Genomic DNA, 22,753 nt, shown 5'->3' with positions numbered 1-22,753 from the left:
CTTTAGATAAAAAAAATTTCATTGAAAAAAATTTTAATTTATAGTATACTAAAATAATTTAAAATAATTTTAAAATTATAATGAAATATATTTGTAATTAAAAAATTATAAATAATAAATCTCTTTCTTTTTTTTATAATAATGACTTTAATCTTATAATTTTATAAATTTTATTTCCTATCAAAGTATTAAAAAAATTGTAAATGCAACTTAATATTAATTGTCATTGAAAAAGATTCGTTCTTTATAAAATATTTTTAATAAAAAATATAATTATATACAAAATTCAAGCTAATAACTAAAATTTTTTCAAATAGTTTTAAATTAGAAAAAAAATTGAAAATATATTGCATTTGATAAATATTTATTTATTTTGATAAATATTTTTCCAATAAAAAATAGAAAATAATGTCATAAATTTTTTGAGTTTTAACTTCTATTCACGTTGGTAATACATATTTTATTTCTAGTTCTACTTCATTTCATCGTTTATCTCGAAAGAGAATAAGATGGCGTAGTGACGTCATATCCGTTCGAGACGAAAACTTAACGTAATTCGCTAACACGTTTTCGCCTATAATACCATTCCTTTAGGCTTGGCGCCTTCGTCAAATGCAGTGAGCGTCGGTGTACGTAAAATGGCGGACGGTGACATTGATTTGTACGCCGACGATCTCGAGCAAGATTTCGCGCAGGTAATTCGTTTTTATCTTTGTTAATAAGTACCAAGTCGGTGGGTAAATATTATTGTTAATTGATTATCTCTATAAAAAACATTCGAAACTGTGAGAAAAAAAGCGATAGTAAAGCGAGGTTCTTCGGCGTCATGGAGGAGAGATGGTAACGATTGTTCGAAAGCGGTGTCTGATTCTTGTTCAGACGGAACACGAGTTTTAACATACATTTCGTTCGTGATGAATAGCTGTTGCATTTAATTATCACAACCGATAAACATTTTCTATATTCTGTTATATAATTACCGTGATTTGCACACGTTCGGTTGCATCGAAAACTAAAAAGCAAATACATAATACAGATTCACAGCAAGAAAAGCAAAATGGTGTTAGCGGTAAGGCAAATGTCGTAGCATTTTATTCCTCCATTTCGTTTATCACTTCAGTTTAATAAAGGTTTTATTATTGCATGTAAAACACCATTTTCTTTTTAATTATTATTTTAAAGAATTTTATTATTATTATTATTTTTATGTTTTCTGATTTGTTTCATGATTTTTTTTGATCTATGATCATTTTAAAATAAAATATTTTTCATTCTATATGCCTATATTATATTATGTTAATAAATAAGTTACGTTAATCTTTCTAAAAAATATATATTTCTAATAATTTCTTTACTTTTACTTTTCTTTTTATATTTTTATTATATTATTTTTTACATTTCTTATTTATAAATAATTTATATATATTTAATTTTATTTAATATTATTTTTTAAGATTATTCAAATTTATATTAATATTTTATAATAAATAATAATTTCTATATTTTTAAAAAAATATTTTTTATGGTTATTCTTTTACATAGATATGCATTTATTGTAATACAAATAGAAGTAAAAAAAGTTTTAAAAAAATATTATTTATTTTAAAAAGTATATTATTATATATAAAATTTAAAAATTATTTTTTATTAAAAAATTTTAAAAGATAATTCATAAAATAAAAATTTTTATTGAGATTAATTAAAATTGTATATTATCTTAAATTAAAATTTTTTAATAACATTGAAAATTTTTTAATTTAATTTAAAATAGAAATTAGAATTTTTATTATTTTAATAGAATTCTATTTTAAATGTACGGTTATAATATTTTAAGTTTATTTATTTAATAAATAATTTTTAATAAAAATAATATATTTTATTAATATATTATAAATGAAATAAATTGACATATTATAAATTTTTCTAAAAAAATTATATAATTAAATAATATTAGTTTTTATTTGTATAAATATTGGAGTTATGTATTATTATATATAATTCCAATATTATTATATATTATTATATATATATCTTTAATCTAATTGATGAATTTTTATGATACTCAATCTGATACTGCTTATAATCAATAAATATTGATTTGTTTTAGGATGAATTTGCTGGTGATGGTGTTGATTTATATGATGACGTGATAGCAGCTCCTGCTGGTGGTAATGGCGGTGTTTCTACAGGAAATAGTGGAGATGGCGGAGGTGATACTACTTCACCAAATGAAGAAACAAATGGTAGTGCACCTTACCATCAACTTGGAAATAACATCCAGCCAAATCAAATTGGAAGACGTCATCAATTATATGTTGGAAATTTGACTTGGGTATGTAATTAAACGTTAATTTATTTTTATTAATTATATTAATAATTTGTTTTTATTAATTATATTAATAATTTGTTTTTATTAATTAATATATATTTTATAAAGAATGAATATTTTTTTATAATTAAACTTATTAAAATATATTCATATTATAGTGGACAAGTGATCAAGATATAACTGATGCAGTACAAAGTATTGGTGTATCAGATTTTGTTGAAGTAAAGTTCTTTGAAAATCGAGCCAATGGACAATCGAAGGGTTTCTGTGTAATATCCCTGGGTTCAGAACAAAGCATGAGAATATGTATGGAAAGATTACCTAAAAAAGAATTACATGGACAGAATCCAGTAGTAACATTTCCTACTAAACAAGCATTGAATCAAGTAAGTATTGAAATTTATATTATTTATAAACTACTAGAAAAAAAATTGATAATTGATATTATAAGAAATTTATTATGTTTTTTATAAACTTTTAATCTATATATATAATCATAAATAATATAAGATTGAATATAAAATTTTTTTTTTTTTTAAATGAAGTTGCAAAATATTCTTTTTTTAGGGAAATGCAAGATTTATAAAAACTAAATATACTATTCATTATTCTATTAAAAATATTCTATAATAAATTCTAATTAAATATTATAAATATATATTATATTATAATAAAAATTCTATTATAAATTTAATATTTTGTAACAATAATAATAATATAATTATATTGTTGTTCTATATTTTTTCTTCTGTTTTTATTGAAATTTATTTAATCGGAAATTAATTTTTTAAATGTAAACAATCTTATATATATAATAAATTTTTTTTAAAATATACACATAATTAGATTTATCAAGAAATTAATATTGTCATTTAGGTAATTTTTTTCAATCAAAGCATAATTTTAATATCAATTAAACTAAACATTATAATATTGACTGTTCAAAAATTTAAAAGAAAATATGTATTTGCTTTTTTAAATTTTTTATTTCTTCCTTTGTTTCAATAATTTATTGTATTTTTATAGAAATAATATGAATTTCTTAACGGCTTAGTTATTTTTTTTTCCTAATGTTAATAAATGAATACAGATTTGATATTCTGTTATATTTGAAAATTTTGTATATTGTTCTCAGTTTGAGTCTCAGTGTAAGACACGTCCAGCTCCGGCTCCTCAACAAAGTCAGAGTCAACGCCCTCATAATCCACATCAACATCAGCCACCAATGCCACCTCATCAGCAGCATCCACAACATCCTCAACATCCTCAACATTCACAACAAAATCATGGTCCTAGAATGATGATGGGTCCTCCACAGGGCGTGAGACCACAAAGAATGCCACCTCCCGGCATGGGTCCACCAGGTCCAGGTGGACCTGGTCAACAAGGTCCACCTCGTATGCATGGTCCACCAATGGGTCCAGGACCTGGACCACATCATCCTTTACCTGGACATCCTAATCAAGGCCCACCACCTCCTGGTTATCAACAAGGACCATGGAATGGACCAAGACCTAATGGTCCACCTGGTCCACCAAGAGGTCCAAATGGACCTGGTGGTCCACCTCAGCAAGGACCTCCAGGACCAGGTCCTGGTCAACATCGACCTCCTGGAATGGTATGTAATATAAATTATTTTTTTTTTATATATGAATTTATGTTTATTTTTTTACTGATCAATTCTTTATATTTAAAATTTTATTTATTTCAAAATGATTTTTTATATATAAAATTTAATTTATTAGAAATCTTAAAAAATTGTAAAGTTTTTGTAAATTATATTTAAAATACAATTATTTAATATATTGTCTAAGATATAAAATTAAAAATCAATGTATTAAATAATTAAATCGAATAGTTAAATAAAACTTCTTGCAGTATTTGTATTTTATGGAATTGATTATGTTTTAATTGTGTAAAGATTCTTATTAATATTATTAATAAGAATATTGTTATAATATATATATATAAAACATATAATTATCTAATTTATCTATTAAAAATAAAATTTTTATTTTTAAAACAAGACAAATTAATATATAAAATAGAAAAAATTATTAAAAATTCAAAATATTAATTTAAAATATTTAAAAATTGTGTGATTTAAAGAAATTTTATAATATTTTATATTATAATTTTATAATATTGTATATGTAGAAATATATGGGAAAGGGGAACGACAGAGAGAGAGAGAGAGAGAGAGAGAGAGAGAGAGAGAGATATGATAGAGAATGGATGGTATAAATTACAAGAATATTTTTTGCGCTTACATGTCTTACGCTTCGCGTAAACAGAGTTGCTCTAGAGACCTTTCAGAAGCCAGTTACCATATACCACAGGTAACACACAATGTGTTATTTTTCCTGCTTTTCACGTTGTAAAAATTCTCCATATTTCATACTTTTTCAATATTCATTTATTCATCACATTTTTAAATGCAATATTCAATTAAATATTATTGATATTAACAAATATTAAATCTAAATATTAATTAATATAATTTCGCAATTCTAAAATATTTAAAATTAAATTTATTAAAAAAAAATTTAGATATATTAATTAAAAAATACAAAAAATTCTAATTTTATTTATTAATATTTCAATTTAATAAACAATTTAATTTAATTATTTTTCTTTTGAATAAAAAAATTAAAAAACAAAAAATTGCATATTTTTATATATTAAAAAATAAAAAATTTAAATATTTTTATATATCAATTTTCAGAATTGAGAATATTTAAAATTTGTTAGAATATTTATTGTTATAAAAAAATATTTCATTATAGATTTATTATCATGAGATATGTATAACATGAAAAGCTTTCTAAAAAATCTACCAAATTATTTTTTTTCAATTTTTTAATATTTAATTAGATTTTTATGATGCATTGAAAAATTTCTGATAAATTAACTGGCTCTGATATATAAGTGCTTTATCAATAGTTTAAAAAATAAAGAGTTTTAATATTACAATTTTTATTTTTAATTTATGATTATTTTTGTAATTCTAATAGTAATAGTAATTCAACTTATTAATCCATCTCGATATTAATTAATTTATTTTTAAAATAAATAAAGGAATTTTTAATTCAATTATAATAGATTGAAATAGAGTCTTCGTTTGTCTCCATTCGACAATTTCATGGTGGTCCGCCTGGTCCGCCTGGTCAAGGACCTCCACGTGGTCCACCTGGACATCCTGGTGGACCTCCAGGTGATCCAAGAGGTGCTAAACCACGTCCCGAATGGAATAGACCACCAGGTTTGTTAAATATCACAATTCATCATAGTTTATATATGAAACATCTTGGACTTTCATGCTCTGTTTTTCCCTTCATTTTATGTTATTATGGTAAAATTCTTCTTTTTTTACAGCTTATAATTTGCATGATAAAGTAGATACACAAAAATTATCAAAATTAAAATTTGAAATAAGACACAAAGAACTTTAGATCATTTTAAATAATGAAGCATCATGTAATAAAATTATTGTAAAAGAAGTTCACTGATGTCATTGTTCAATGTGCATAGGAATGCATCATGGGCCTCAGGGACCACCAGGTTTCCCTCAACATCAACATATGCAAGGCCCTCAACCTGGTCAAGGCCCACCACAGAGAGGACCTCCTCCAGGTTCTATGGGTGGTGAGAAATTTAGGATGTTCCTTGAATATTAACAATATTGCTATTATTAATTTTTTATTACAATAATGCATGATATTGAGGGAAATTTTATGCTTAGGAGTATGAAGGTACAAGGTGTTTCACAAAAAAAAAAAATAACAAAAAAATAATTCTCTTTATATTATTAAGTTATTGATAAGATATATTATTTTATATTTATATATATATATTTATTATATATATATTATATATATATATATAAAGAAATTGATTATTTATAAAATGATACAAAAGAAATAATTCAAAGAAATAATAGAAATAAATCAAAAATATTAAAAAATAAAAATTAAATATATATTTTTGAAAATTTATTGTTTTGTATATCTTTCAAAAAAAATTTATTATTAAAAGAATTACAGATTTAGTTTATAGTGAAAATATTTTGATACTTATATTATTATAATTGCATTGTGCAAACATATCCTAAAGCAAAAAACAATTTATCAATTCAATTACAATTATTTTGTCTAATCCAAAATTTTTATAAGCTTGCTATATACATTGTTGCAAGCTAACATAGATATTGATCAGGAATGTTACCAGGTCCAGGAGGACCACCACCTGGTCATGGAGGTCCACCTCAAGGACCACCACAAGGACCTCCAGGAGGACCTGCACCACATGTGAATCCAGCATTTTTCCCACAAGGACCACCTCATCAACATCCAGGACAACATCCACCAGGCCCTCCTGGTCCACCTCATGGACCACCTCATGGTCCACCACATGGTCCACCTCATGGTCCACCACATGGTCCACCTCATGGTCAACCACATGGTCCACCCCATGTGCCTCCTCATGGTTATGGACCACCTGCAGCACAGGTATATTGTATTTCATTTTATTTTCATATTAATTATTATATAATTAATATAAATATTTTATTATATATAATATTTTATATTATTTTAAACTTTTTATTAAATGAGTATTAATTATATTTGCTATAAATTATGATTATTCAAAAACTCTTTAATTTTTTTTAATATCTTTGATAAATATAATCTTTAATAAATATAATTATGTTTAACCTTTATAAAAAATTATATATTATTTTCAATAATAGAATAATATAACAGAATAATGAATGAATTAATAATCCAAAATTCTTTTAGATTAGAATTAGATTAGACTTTCATTTAGAATTAGATTGTTTTAATATTTTGATAAGATATATTTTGTATTTTAATAAAAATATTTTAATAGTAAAAAAAAAACGAAGTTTTTTAAGAATAATTATTTTTAATTAAAATTTTAACTAATTTAACTTAAAATCAATTCCAGAATAAAAACAAAAAAAATCTATAATATAAAAATTCTATTTTTATTAATTTAAATTATTAAAATATAAAATAAAAATATTTAAATATTTTTAAATAAATAAGGAAGTATAATAATAAATAAATAATAATAATAAGAAAAAATAAGAAAGAGTAATAGTAAAAAAAATAAAAAAAAAAATTATTTTAAAATATTACATATAGTTTTATCTTTTTTAGAATTCATTTTATTTTTACACTAAATATTTATTAAAAGAAAACATATATTTCATAGCCACCTTATGGCGCACCAGGACCTGATCATCGTCCAGAAGGTCCTCCTCCTCTCACAGAACAAGAGTTTGAAGAAATTATGGGTAGAAATAGAACTGTTTCTTCTTCTGCAATTGCTCGAGCAGTATCCGATGCTGCGGCAGGAGAATATGCAAGCGCTATAGAGACCTTAGTTACGGCTATTTCTTTAATAAAACAATCCAAAGTTGCTGCAGATGATAGATGTAAAATATTGATAAGTTCTCTTCAAGATACTTTACGTGGCGTCGAAACTAAGAGTTATGGATCTGCACGTAGGGGTAAATTTTTTAAATTAATTTCATAATTTTTATGTCAATTTTTTCATTTAACTTTTTATTTAAGCATCATATAAAAGTTTGTTTTTTATATTTTTTTAATTTATTTTTTTTTTTACATAATTAATATTTTATATAATTTTTTCTATTTTATTTATACATTATCAAATATATATCATATCATATTATATCAAATTAAATAATAATATAATTCCTTTTATCAATATTTTTATTCTTTGATTTTATTTTTATTTCTTCTTTTTTTTCATTATCATTATTAAAATTTTATTAAAATTAAAATTTGATTCAATATAAAATTTTTATTTTAATATTGTTATTAAGGATAAATAAACATAATAAGTTTTGCTTTATTTAAAGATTTAATAATCTTTTGCTTATGAATTAATATTTAATTAATCATGTTTTACTTATATATATATATAAACTAATTATTTAACTAATTATTTTTCTATTATTATTCTATACTATTTATTATTTCAGAACGATCACGTTCACGTGATAGAGAACGCAGTCACAGAAGAAGACGTGAGAGATCAAGGAGTCGTGACAGAGAATACAGAGAAAGAAGTAGGGATAGAGATAGAGAACGTGATAGAGAACGTGATCGTGAAAGAGAAAGAGATCGTGATCGTGACAGAGAACGTTATTATAGTGAACCATATCCACGGGAGAGATCACGAAGCAGAGAGAGAGATCGTGAACGTGAAAGAGATCGCGAATATAGAGAACGAAGCAGAGAAGAAAGGTAAGCTTAAAATTTTACATAATTATTTTAATGTCACATTGGATGTACCATTTTATTTTAATTGGATCAAAAATAATAGTCGTATGTGTGTGATTTAGAAAAAAGAAACAAATACAATAAGTTTATATAAAATATACGACATTTATATTGTAACGAGCCGCATATACTAAAATACATTATGTATCTTGAAAACTATTTAGATACAAGAAATTTTTTCTTCATAAATAGATATATCATTATATCAACAATATTATCGTAAATAAGATAAGTTCCATAGATTGTACTATATATTTTTTAAATATTTCGAATCATGCTATAAAAAATATTACAGAATTCATTCAAAATATTTGAATACTTATTTAAAGTGATAATAAATCGTGCTAAGTTTGATAAAGATATGTAGCTTATTAAGCTAATTAAATAATAAATACAATATACTTTATGTATAATATCAATAATAAGTTTTAAAAGAAAACAAATGATTTATAGTGTGTTCATTTGTAAAATAATTAATAATAATATATATCTACTTAGAAATTGAAATATTTAGGTGGAACAAATTATTATTAAATAATAATTATTTGTAATATTTTCTCATGTTTTCAAATTGTCTGTATTAATTAATTATTTTAAAAAAATTCATGCAGACAAGAACTGTAGATCATTTTTATATGATCTATGTAATAATTTTATTTATAAGATTTATAATTTACAATATAGTATGTATAAAATTTTACTAATCTTACGAAACTTTATTAAAATAATATAAAATGATATTAATCCTTTTGCTGTAATGTATTTTTTATAACTCTAGACTATTATTATTATTTAGAGAAAATTTTTAGTAATTATTACATGAAATAATTTAGATTGAATTGATTGAATAGATTGAAGATTAATGATTAAAAAAAAAATAAGTTAATTTTAATAAAATAAAAATAATTTATCATATAATCAATAGCAACAGGATTAACTAAAATGAACATTTGTTATGCTAATTGTTATTAGACACGGAATAAATATATTTAAATAATATTTTTATATTATTTATATATTTTTAACGATTTTTAATAATTATTTCAAAAAGATATCAATTTTTTGTTCTGCTATATTGAAATTAATATTTAAATTATAAAATTTAAATAAAAATTAAAAATGCTTAATTTTATATTTTATGAATTGTTATAATAAGTAAAAATGTTAATTTTGTTAAAGAATATGTTCATCAAAATTTTAAACATTTATAAAATATAAAAAGTAACAATTAACATATCAAATGAATAAATATTTTTATTATTGTAAGTATCAGATTGTTTGATAATGTCTACTTTTTATTTATTTTATATAAAAAATAAAATCTCAATCAAAAAATAAAAAAATTATGAATTAGAATAATTATTATATTCATGTTTTACAATATAAAAAGTGGATATTATTTATAAAAAAAAATCAAATATCTTATGTTCTGCATAGTTATTCAATTTATAATTTCAACACATGTAAAAATGATAGGTAAATTATAAATATTTTATTTTAAAGGGTTGTTATAATTCCTATGTTAACTTTAATTTTCTGTGTATAATAATATAATAATGAGAATATAATCATATTTACACATTAATAAATCAATTTTTTACAAAAATATATAATATATTATTTTTACAATTTTCAATTTTAAGAATATGTAAAATAAGATTTAATGTTAAGTATTAATATATTTTGTGTTTTTTTTTTTTGAAATACAATTTTAAGAATTAATTTGTTTTTTTTTTAACTTAAACGTCTAACTTTATAACATAAAAAGATAATTTTTATAATTATAATAAATCATCTTATCGAAATTAGTTTTAATATTATAGTATAAAAATGAAAATAATTTAAAAAATATAATATATAAGAAATCAATAATTAAATACAATTATTCAATCATTAGATAGAATATTAATTGTATATTTATAAAATTTAAAAATTACTCAGTGAATATTGGTTAACATAGGAAAACATTTATTATGTATTAGTCACTATAAAATAAAACAGTAGAGAATGATATGGAATAGATATTTTTATATTCATTTTAAAGTAATAATCATTTTTAATAATCATTTTTTTAAACTGAATACTATATATCAATTATTGATAAATTATACAATCAATAATTATTACTGATTTTCTTTAATTATTTTAAAAATCAACAGAAATCTTTCTTTTTATAGTATTCAGAAATTAAAAATATTGTGATTTCAATTTTTAAAAAATATGTTTTAGGAATATTTATAATAACAAATATTGTAAAATCATGCATTTGGAATGATTGATGATCATACTGAATTAATCAAATTTTATTGTAAATTGATTCATTCATTTATTATTTTTGAAATATTTAGTATAATACTGAAATTTCAAAATTAGATGGCTAATAATAAAAAATGAATGATGGTTCGTAATTTCAATGATTATGAATTTATAAATTAAAATTAATTTCTGTATGTTTGTTAAATACAATAGACGATGGCCAAACTGTGGCTTTTTTAAATATTTACTCTCTCATACTTATATATATATTTATATATATAACTTATTATAATTTCTTTTTATAAAGTTTGATTTAAAAAGCGCCAAACAAACAAAAAATTATGTCGTAATCATAAATCCACGTGCATTTATATAAGAGAAAAATAAGTATATTTATATTAAGTCTATTTTCTGAAAAAGATATACGCATGCGCAATTTATAATACCGTTCCAATTGAGTATATGCGATATATAAGTTTTATCATAATAAGATTTGATTACAAGTGGATTAAAATATATTTCAAAATATTTTAATATCTAAATTTTAATTTCAATATTTTAAATTCAAAGGAAGAAATAAGCTCTAATATTATAATATTGGTTTACTCGGTATCAATATTTTAATAATTATTTTTATCATAACATAAATATAGAAATATGTATGCAAGTATACTTTTTATAAAATATTATTTAATGCACAAATTTATAAAATCGTTTAAATCACATTAATTTTCATCAATAAAAAGTTAAAGTTAAAGATTAAAGTTGCATAATAATTTTTTTAAATATATATAATTGAAAAATGTTAAATATAAATGAATTTTAATTTTTTCCTTAAAGCAAGTGGTATAGTTACATACGATATTTCTCTTTTATTTCTATTGTATATTTGTAATTTTTATTTCTAAGATTATCGCTAGAAAGAGTATGTAAAAAAAAAATATGCATATATTGTAGATATTGCTTTCTATTCAAAACATATTTCATTATGTTTCATAGAAACATTTCAAATGAAATATTTGTAATTATTTAATTTATGAATTATATCTATTTTTAATTATAAATTTTGAATATTAAAATTTTATATATTTTTAAATATTTTAATCATTTTTTGGAAATTTAATTTTAGAAATTTAATTTTTAGATTAATGGAGTTAATAATAATAAAAAAATTAAAAATATCATTATTAATATTACAATTTATTAAATTAATAATTCATAAGTTAAATAATTAATTTTCACTGATAATTATTTTATATCTTATTATAATGTATAAATATTTAATTTAAAATGTACTTTTAAATGCTTCTTCAATTCATATAATATGCATATTATACAAGATCTGTATATTTATCCAAAAAAAAATTTGTAATATCAATTTCAATATCAAGAAGATATATGTAAAATGTAAAATTATTTATCTATAAAATAGTCGTAATCCTGAAACCATGCAAATATGGAATTGATGAAGCAAAATAAATATATATCTTTTAATGAAAATTATATTCTATCAAATTAAGTCGCTTTTGAGTTGATATTTAAATATTCCGATATGGTTGCAGGTTTAACGACGAATCTTCAAATTTTTTTGAATATGTTTGAATATTATACATGCACTTACATGTATTTGGTAACTATAATTAGTAGTACTTAGAATAGCATATTATCGTATCTTTTAATCTAATTTATATTTTCAATAGAAAAATATTAAAGAAAAAAATTCTATCCTTTACATAAGCATTAAGTTACAGAGTAAGTTCATAATTTCATATAAATTTCATATAAATTTTGCTTAAATTTTAAAATGAAAAATCATTAATGAATTATATTTCGATAAAAACAAATTAAATTTTTTTATATAATGTAGTTTGTTTTAACTAAAGCAACGTGCTAAGCCTGGTAACAATATAAGTCATAACAAAGTATGCATATTTTCCATTAGTACGACACGTCAGTCAACCAGGCCAAGAGTAAAAGAAGAACCGCCAGAGACGGCTCCCGTCTCATCTTCCAAGGCGTCTAGGTAATTTATACTTTTTTTTCATATAAAATGAATGCATGTAGACTTTTTTATTGATTTCTATCTTAGATGCGACAATAGATTTCTAGAATTTCTAATAATTATATATTATAATAAATTATATCTATAATATTGTATATTAACGATATAATAATTTTATAATATCTATCAAACTATAATTATTTTTAATAAGAAAAAAATTATAAAAAAAATAATAACATGAAGAGAAAGAAAAAGGATAATAGATCTTTTAGTTCAATTTTATCTTGATATGTATATATAATAATAAGGAAAGTTATTAAAAATTTATAATTATATTCCTAGTATATTAGGAAATTGTTTATTGTAAATAGAGAAATAAGGCAATTCATATAATTTTCCTTTATTAAATTTCTTCCCATTATTAAAATTTTCATTTAAAGTATTTTGTCATCAAATAAATATTTATAAAATAATCGAAAATATTTTTACATAGAATTATATATATATATGTATGTATGTATGTATGTATATATATATATTTATTTTTATAATAAGTAAAGTAAAATTTTTTAAAAATTTAATTATATTTTCATCTTTTTAAATTTATACTTTAATGAGAAAGTTAATTGTAAAAACAAAAATATGAACAAAATGTAAAAGTAATTATAAATATAATAATGAGGAAGAATGGATTGGAAAAAAATATGTAATTTAAGATTTACAAATAAATGCAAAATATATTTTTAAAAAAGAAGCAGAAAAATTTTTTTAAATTTAATAAAAAATTAATGGTATCGGTAAAGTAAGATAATTGGCTGACGTGTACTTGTGTAGGTATTATGACGATCGCTACAGAGAGCGTGAACGAGACAGAGATCGAGAACGAGAATCAAGCCGGAGACCATCAGAGAGAGAACGAGAACCGGAACGTGAACGAGAACGAGAACGAGAAAGAGATCGTCGCGACGAACGTGGAGATTCTTCGCATCGTTCGAGGCATTAAAAGTGATTGTACGCTAAAGAAAAAGGAATTTTCTTTAAAAATCAAATATAATAGAAGATACAGTAAAAGTAAAAAACGAGAAAGGGAAAGAAAATGATGAAGATGGTTGTGTTCTAGTAAGCAAAGTTCGTAGGATCTCATCGTTGATTTTCTTACAAATTTCATCGAAAAATAGACACAAGAGGATATATATATATATACATATATATATATATATCCGTTTATCTCTTGAAAACACATGTTTATCTTTTATATTTTGTCTGAATATTCATATAGTATCTAGACACTTTCTCGACCACTTAAAAATATTATTTGGTTTTAAAATGATAATGAAATACGATGATTATAAAAATTGATTAAAATTTTTTTCTATCTCGATTCCATTTATATCTTATGATGAATAATTCAGAATAATTTTTATCAGAATGCAAGAGATTTAATTTTTGTAGTAGAAGATAATTGTCTTGTGATTATTTATTTTACATGATGAATTCCTTTGTCTTGCTAGAGGTTTCTATTTCATGTATATTTAATATGATATATACAATATATACATATATATTAAAAGTATTCGTACTTTCATCTATGTAATTTTAATGTTTGCATTAGAGATTTCTGTTTCACGTATATTTAAATATACGAGTACATGTGTATCAAATATTATTAATGATGGTTTTGAGATAGAGGAGATAGTTTTGAATATAGGTATATGTAATGTGCATTAGAGAATTAAACTTCATGTTTTTGATTTTTCATTCTTACAGTATTTGATGACTACTAGTATTTTTATTGATTAATGATAATTGGATAATTATATATATCATAATGATTCTATAAAACCATAAATCTATTTTTAGATGTACTTAGATGTATTTATTCATAATGTGAAACATCTAAAAATAGAAAATTTTGGTCTGGAAAGTGTCGGAATCAATTAATATTTGGATACATATTTTATAAGCCTCTGTGTAAACTTCCGGCAGATTTATCAGTCATGAACATTCTAGCCAAGTTACCAAGGGATTTTCACGGGGAATTCTTAATCTAGTAATGTTATCTGGGAGATTGATTATAGAGATTTTTGTCACGTATAATTTTTTTTTCAAATCACAATGATGTTTTTTCCTTTCTTTTCTCTTTTTACGCAGCGTATACTACTATATTATTAAATATCATTACGCTACAGTGAAACTTCTGTATTTGCAGCCGATCGCGATCTGAAAAGATTAATGGAAAATTTATAAATTTCCATCAAACTTCGTTAGTCATATCGAATCAGCGTTCGAATCTGCATTGTATTTTCCGAAAGCATATCGATTTTTCACTGTAAAAAAATTTTACTTTATCTAACAATGGCTCCAAAGAGAAAAATGTAGTAATGCTAGTGAGGTTATTCGGGTCGTAAACTGCTTTAAATGAATGAATAGTGTTCGCCACTATTGATAATTTCAATTATGCAAAATCTTGGAACTTATCCCCGTAGATACGGGATTTTACTGTAATTTTACTGGAAAAAATAATTGGAAAAAATAATGAAGTAAACAAAAACGCATACATTATATATATGCATATATACATATATATCTATGTAATATTTAAGCAGAGAATATTTGTTTTGAAATAGAGAGAGAGAGAGAGAGAAAGAGAGGGGAAGAGAGAGTATGTATTGTCGAAAAATAGCAAAAAAAGAATAATTATAATAATAACAAATTAACAAAAAGAAGTGACGAAAGCACAACGAAAATTATGTTTCATGGAGAGTCGTGTTTAGTTGCGGTTTACAGAAAAGCTGAAGAAAAGGCCCTACATTTCCTGATGAACTAAATTGATGCTGGCAGCCTCGAGGAAGAAAGAAGATTACATTCTGGAGTCTCGTCATCGATCTTCTAGCTCCACGACGATGCAAGATTGTATCTTAACTATAATACATATATACGCTTTCAAAAAAAAATATATGTGATAAACATGTCTTTACTTTATTCATCAGTACACACTATCTTCCTGATAAATATGTTATTTTTGTTTTATATGCTATTGCATTATTCCAATTATTAATCGAAAGGTGGAACCGATTGAAAAAAGAGAAACAAATTCGATTAAACACTTTCGATCTTGCTAATTAATTTATTTCTGTAACTTGGTGTTCAACAGCAGAGGTCGAAAGTGTATGATGAGTTGGAACATAAAATTTTACATGTAAAATGAATAATGATTATATGTTCCCCGTTTTGTTCCATAATATATACTAGTCCCATCTGTGAAATTGGAAACATTAATATCAGAATTATATATTTATCTTTTAATAGTTGAGATCTTAAAAACTAATTTATCAAAAATATCCAAACTTGTGTATATAATATCTAATAATATCTTATAAACAGAAAAAAAATATACATTATTGGACAAAATTATAGCAATTTTATAGTAATAAGCTCTTTGTGATAAATAGAAGTATTTTTTGTATACTCAATAAACATTATATTTAAGCAATATTTGTTATTTAAAAGACAAAATATTAAAAAATATTCTAATATATTGCTATAATTTTGTCCATTACTTATTAATTGTAAATAAATACTAAGATTATAGATATTTTAAAGTTAACAACTTGGATAATTTTGAGAAATTAATTTTTAATTGCAGTGTTATTTTATTTTTCATATTTAGTTGAAATATTAAAAAACGCACAGAATATTGTGAAAGCGCAACACAATCACTGAATGACTTTGTTTGAATCATCACAAATGTTCCTGCATATTTGCAAAAGCAAAAAAAGATTTTCTTTCTTTGTACGCTTTTAAGCGTATATTCTAATCTTCGTGTGATCAAGGCTCATAAAATTAAGATTTTATGAAAAATTCCACTCGTTTTCTATGTTATAAAATGTAGAATTAAATGTACATAAAAATATCATGATAATGGTATTGTATTAAATGTGACAATGCATATTTTAAAAATATGTAATCTAATATAATATAGCTATAATAATTTCTATTCTTGATTATACAAGAATTAGAAATTAGAAAATTTAGTATTTTTGCAGTAGAAAAAACTCTTTCATGTTTTAGATGGTGAAAGATCAATGCTATTGTATTTTTCTAACACTTAACTAGTGTTCTAAGACTTATAATATCTCTTTTTCTTATTTATTTAATCTTTATTTCTCTGAATTTCATAAATTTAAAAGAATATATCATTTTTTAATTTATTTTTTAGTTACATATATTATATAAATTATTTTTTAAATAACATATTATCCATTTATCAAAATTAGATATAAAACAAATATAAGAATTGTAAAGAAATATTGCAATCACTTCTTGTGCATGAAAGAGTTAAGAATAACTTAAAAAAAATTACATGAATATTATATATTTAATCTTCGCAAGGAAGGAAATATTAAAAATAAACAAAAATAGCGTGAACGGTTCACCTTTCGAAGATATTTTTCTTTATCAGATATCATTAAAATAAATGATAATATACATAATAATTGTTCTGTGAGTTCCAGTTGTACATATTAATTTTTATTGTATCGCATAGCTATTCATTGCTCCAGCTGAACTCTTTGTGGTCCACATTAATCTATAATAATAACAATTGTAATGTAAAGAATGATCTCGTTATATAATGATTAACAATGTATTATTTGTATATACATATAAAATTTTAGTTTTATAACATTAATTAATTTCATTTAATATATATTTTAATCAAAAGCTTATTTTTTAGAAAAAAATGAAAAGAAAAAAGAACCACAAAGGGCTGAGCATCTGGTATCTTCTAACAAGTATCAGGAAATGAATAATGGATTCTCACAGAACGCAATATAAGATAATTAAATCCTTTGATATGCAAAAAAGAAAAAAAATCCCAACAAATTTTTATGTTGTAATACACAAGACCAGTTTGCATGATCACATACATTCATATCACGTGATTATGTTTCGATGTGCCATTTTAAAATATCATAATAATTAACTCGACTATGCAGATAGAGATAAGAGGTATTGCTAGATCAAGCATGATCAACTCATAGTCTAATTGTTTGAGTTTATTCATATTTTAATTCTTTGCGATTCAATTTTTCAATTTGAAGTTTAGATGATTTTAATTTGAACTTTTTATTATTTCCATCTTCATTAATCATAACTTGTAAGGTTTTCATGAGATTGGAATTAAATTGTATTTATCAATATTTTAATTTTTTTTTTTTTTTTTTTTTGTGAAAAAGATGCGCATTCATTTTATTATATTTAATATCTTTTTATATAATTTGATAAAATAAATTATTTTATATATTTATATATAAAATTATATATTATTTAAAAGTGATAATATTCATAAATTTGTAAAATTTCTGTTTTTAAAGATAAATGCATTTAAAATATAGATTATATTTCTTTTATAGTATAAGTCAAGTATAATATTTTTACATTTGTTATAAAAAAATAAAAAGAGAAAAATGCAATAATATTAATAATTTACGAAATATGTAAAATTTATAAAGTATTAATATTATAACAGATATTTCTAATTTTATAAATTAATATTGAAATAATATTTTAATAAATAATATTATAATAAATACAATGTTTTTAAAAACGTTGCATCTATTTTACAAATAATAAATATTCGTCTATGTTTATATAATTATTCAAATGAATCGCAAAGTATTAATATATGTAAAATATTATTTTTATTTTATATAATGCTAAATTCAAAATTTTTGTAATAATCATTTTGCATTTGAATATAAAGATTAAATTAATTCTTATAAATAATATATCGACAATTCGACTATAAGTATAGTTTTTAGAGAATCAAATGTATACATCATAGTTCTTAAAAAAAATCTTCGAGTTGTGCACATACTGCAACAGAATCCTGCATCTCCTGGATTTGTTAGCATTCTGTGTATGAATCTCATTATGTATAGATTTTTTTATTGCGATTTATCAGTTAGAAAGATATGTCACTGTAGTTCAATTCACCATTTTTTTTTCAATCCCTATGTTATGTTTATCTGTGATTTTTCAAAAACTCAAGAATTATTTTATTCTATCTCAAAATTAGGAAAAATATTTTAATTTCATTTCGGCGTAGATTTCAATATAATTTCTTTAAGCATTTAAACAATGAAGCAATTATAATAATATGTTGCCTTTCATTGATTAAAAAAAAAAGAAAGAAAGAAAGAAAAAACTACATTGCATTCTTAGATTATGCGATAAATATTTTTTTTTACATGAGAAGTATTTTTTTCTGTGCTAATAATAAGAATTGTTCATTTAAAGCGCAATTTTTAAATTGAGAGATAAGGTTCAAATTTATAATTACAAAGATATTTGCGCTTTTTATCTTTTTAATTTTTTTTCTGATTTTTTTTTATCGTTTACATTTTAACATTATTTAAGAGAAATTAATGATTGCTCAAGAGATATAAGTTTAGTATTAAGTTAGTATTTAGGATTTTTCTTAACCTTATCTTTTTTTTTTAATAATTTGTTACGTGTAATTTTATAATTTATAAAATTAACTTAAACCAAAAACTATTAGTTTTATTTGTTGCGTTTTAAATGAATAATTTTGTGTTTGTTTTTATAAAAAGTACAAAGAGCTGTGAAATTTTTTTTAATTCTAATTTTATTTTTTAATAATTTATATTGAACAATATATAATATTCTATTTATAAAAATCATATTTTATTATAAAAATTTCAATCAAACATTGACATTGTGAATTATAAAATTATATAAACAAGCGTATAATGGAACACAAAATGATATAGTTTCAATTTTTTGAAACTACAAAGCGCTTTATATTAAACAAATATTATTAAAGAGAACTATTATAGTTCTACATAACAATATTAAACAATGCGATTATTATCAAGAAAATTTTATATACCAAAAAACTAAAAATCACTTTTTGTGAAACTACAAAAATTGTTAATATTTAGTGACCTTAACAGAATCGACGAAAATCTTTTGTACTGTCAAAAGATCATTATAAATTTAATGACATTTTTTGTAAGTAAGTATGCAATGAAATGCTTAGAATTTTCAACATTTGATATTTCATATCATTATATAGATAATTTTTTTCTTAATTCAGAAGTTAAAATTGAGATGTGAAGAACTTAATGTTAATTATAATGAAAAAATATCACAAAATTGTGAATTTACAATCAATTGTCACACTCAAGAAATTAGAAATGTCTGAAAAAGATAAATTAATGTTAACAGATAAAAAAGTAAATATATATTTACTTTTATATATTTAATTATCAAAAGTACAAGTTTATTTTTATTTTGCAATAATTTTAAATAAGTAAATTAATTCTCTATAAAATTTTATAGCTATTATATTATAAACATTTATAAGCTTCTTAAAATATTTAGAAAAAACAATTAAAAGTATAATAAATATATGAAAAATCCTATATGGATTTTTTTTGTAATTTTAAAAAGAAAATTTTTTTTAGAGAAACATAAAATGAATATATAATATTGGAAAATTTTTCAGATATTTATTGTTCCAATATCTTTTTTTATTATGTCAAAAATATTGAAAATAAATAAAAAAAAATAAATTATTCTATATTAATATTATACAATTTCAATGTTGTTTTTATAATAGAAAATTAAGTAAAAAAAAATATAAGAAAAGACAAGTGATAGAAACAAATCGCCTATCAATTACATATAACTTATTTAAATTAGTAGTGGCATAGTATATTATGTTATAAAACGCATCTTTAACGAACGTATAGTATTTTAAGAGGCTTAATTTCCAAATATGCCGCGCATAGCATCTTTGCATAATTGCTCGTAACGAATTTCCTTTTATATATAGTAATATATGTTTTTGTTGTATAAAGTACTATTCATAAATCTGTTTATATTTTATTAAGTCGAAAATAGAGATTGCCTGGAGAAATATATATGGACTTGAGGGGTAAGTGTATATATCACAGAATATAATTTTAAAAATCGATATTTTCTGTGGATCACTTTGTTTCTATATGTTTATCAATAGTGAACATATATATATATATACAAATGCATATATCAGATTTTAAACGATACACGAGCTAAAATTTTGTTCAAATTTTTATATGTTACCCTAGTCCTTCTGCATCTAGCGTACTAAATTGTATGTGCAGGAATTATTAAACTTACGAAAATCGAAGTTACAATAAAAAATTCAAGTTACTAACATGTTAATAACTAAGAGTAAATTATTTTTAAAGATATATAATTATAATATTAAATAAAATTTACTACTTTATTTAATTCATCAAAAATACATGTTTGTATATTTTTTATAGTTTAATTAATTATCGCATCTTAATTAACATGCTAGTTTCTATGAATTCTTAAAATTCGATTTTATGGATGTTCAAATTTCATCAAAGTCGATATACGAAAATTCAAAATAATAAAAGTAACAGGTAAAAAATTGAAATTTGATCATCATCTAACATTGATAATGATTATGATGGTGGTGATGATGATGATAAAATTGATAGTTATAAAGAAATATTGTATGATTTGATAATATTTAAATCTTTTGTGTGCTTCGTTATATATTGATAAATTTGCCATTTTTGTATTCTCGAAATACAAATTCTAGTCACTTGTGCCTTTGTCAAATCGAACAAACTTTTCGATTTTGAAGTGTAAAAATCGTTATAAAAAATTTAGTACCGTTTTTTATGCGCTCTTAAATCGAATCTTTTGTATAAGATGTAAAAAAAAAAAAAAATAATTATTTCTTCATTAGGGTTAATTAAAAATAGTATATTAGTATAAATCAATAATATTAAAAGATTTGTACATATATACATATATAAACATATTGCTCATTTGTTACAACAATAACATAACTCAAAATTTGTAGTTTTTTAGTTATTTTAACAGAAAAAAAACTTGATATTTATATTATTTTTTTATTTTTAAAATCTCTATGAGTATATTTTCAAATAATTGCATTTTCAATTTGATATTTTGTGCGATTCTTATGACGATTTAGAACATTTTAAATTATTTTTGAATTATGTTCATTCTTGCATCGAATAAGCAATATAATATATATGTGATAAATTACATAAATTTTATATGAAATCAATTTCCATCATAAGTGAAACAACAATATAATTCATATTTTATATCACATTCAAAAAAAATTCTGATTTATATTAGTTTCATTGTATTTTGCACACATTAAGAATTTATAAATTATTATCGAAGATGTAATGCTATATAATAGTCTTAAGTATTGTATGATAAAAGAAGTTGTTCTGTTTACTCGATTATGATCGTTAATAGAAAAATCAATATTTCAAAAACGTAATATATTAATCGATAATAATATGTTTTTAAAATAAAAGCAAAATTATTCTTTTTGCGTAACAAATTCATTCAGCGTGAAAAGAGAAAAGTATGCATTTCGTTTATTATAAATAACAAATTGTCGTTTCTTATTGTAATTCAAAATATTTAACAATATTTTGGCTCGTTACCGTAAGATAAGAAATTTTAAATCATGTTTATGTAGATTGAGGCATTTTTGATAATTCTAAATATTCTTATTGTTTGTTTAAAAATATATTATTTTTATTTTTAAATGACTTGTGCATTGTAGAAAAAAAATCATTTTTATTATCATATTGCTGTTTTAATTTTTTTAATAATATATATATTTTTGTAGCTATGAATACAAAACAGTATTGATTAGAATATTCATGTAGATAGGAGTTTCAAAACTTATGTTAGTTCCATAGATAAATATAGAATGATTTTCAATTAATTTAATCATTAATC

At 21.7% G+C, this 22,753-nt stretch overlaps 1 protein-coding gene across 12 annotated transcripts in view; it reads left to right on the top strand.

Annotated features, from left to right (window-relative positions):
- The first annotated feature begins 532 nt into the window (after positions 1-532).
- The window catches only part of LOC551973 (cleavage and polyadenylation specificity factor subunit CG7185), a 33,956-nt gene continuing 11,735 nt past the window's right edge, over positions 533-22,753 (top strand). Inside the window, exons 1-12 of one of the 12 annotated variants that reach the window (XM_016912746.2) lie at positions 535-695; positions 2,108-2,332; positions 2,488-2,715; positions 3,465-3,947; positions 4,624-4,668; positions 5,432-5,591; positions 5,861-5,974; positions 6,557-6,837; positions 7,568-7,865; positions 8,364-8,628; positions 12,863-12,943; positions 13,757-14,001. In XM_016912746.2, coding sequence (XP_016768235.1) covers positions 639-695; positions 2,108-2,332; positions 2,488-2,715; positions 3,465-3,947; positions 4,624-4,668; positions 5,432-5,591; positions 5,861-5,974; positions 6,557-6,837; positions 7,568-7,865; positions 8,364-8,628; positions 12,863-12,943; positions 13,757-13,925 — 2,406 coding nt within the window. In that variant the 5' untranslated portion in view covers positions 535-638 and the 3' untranslated portion in view covers positions 13,926-14,001. The other 11 variants (XM_016912745.2, XM_016912748.2, XM_016912749.2 and 8 more) reach the window with 11 other exon arrangements.

This window comes from Apis mellifera, linkage group LG6 (genome assembly GCF_003254395.2).
Source record: "Apis mellifera strain DH4 linkage group LG6, Amel_HAv3.1, whole genome shotgun sequence".
NCBI classification, from domain to species: Eukaryota; Metazoa; Arthropoda; class Insecta; order Hymenoptera; family Apidae; genus Apis; species Apis mellifera.
Note: the sequence above shows the minus strand (reverse complement) of the source record. Positions and strands in the feature narration are given on the sequence as shown.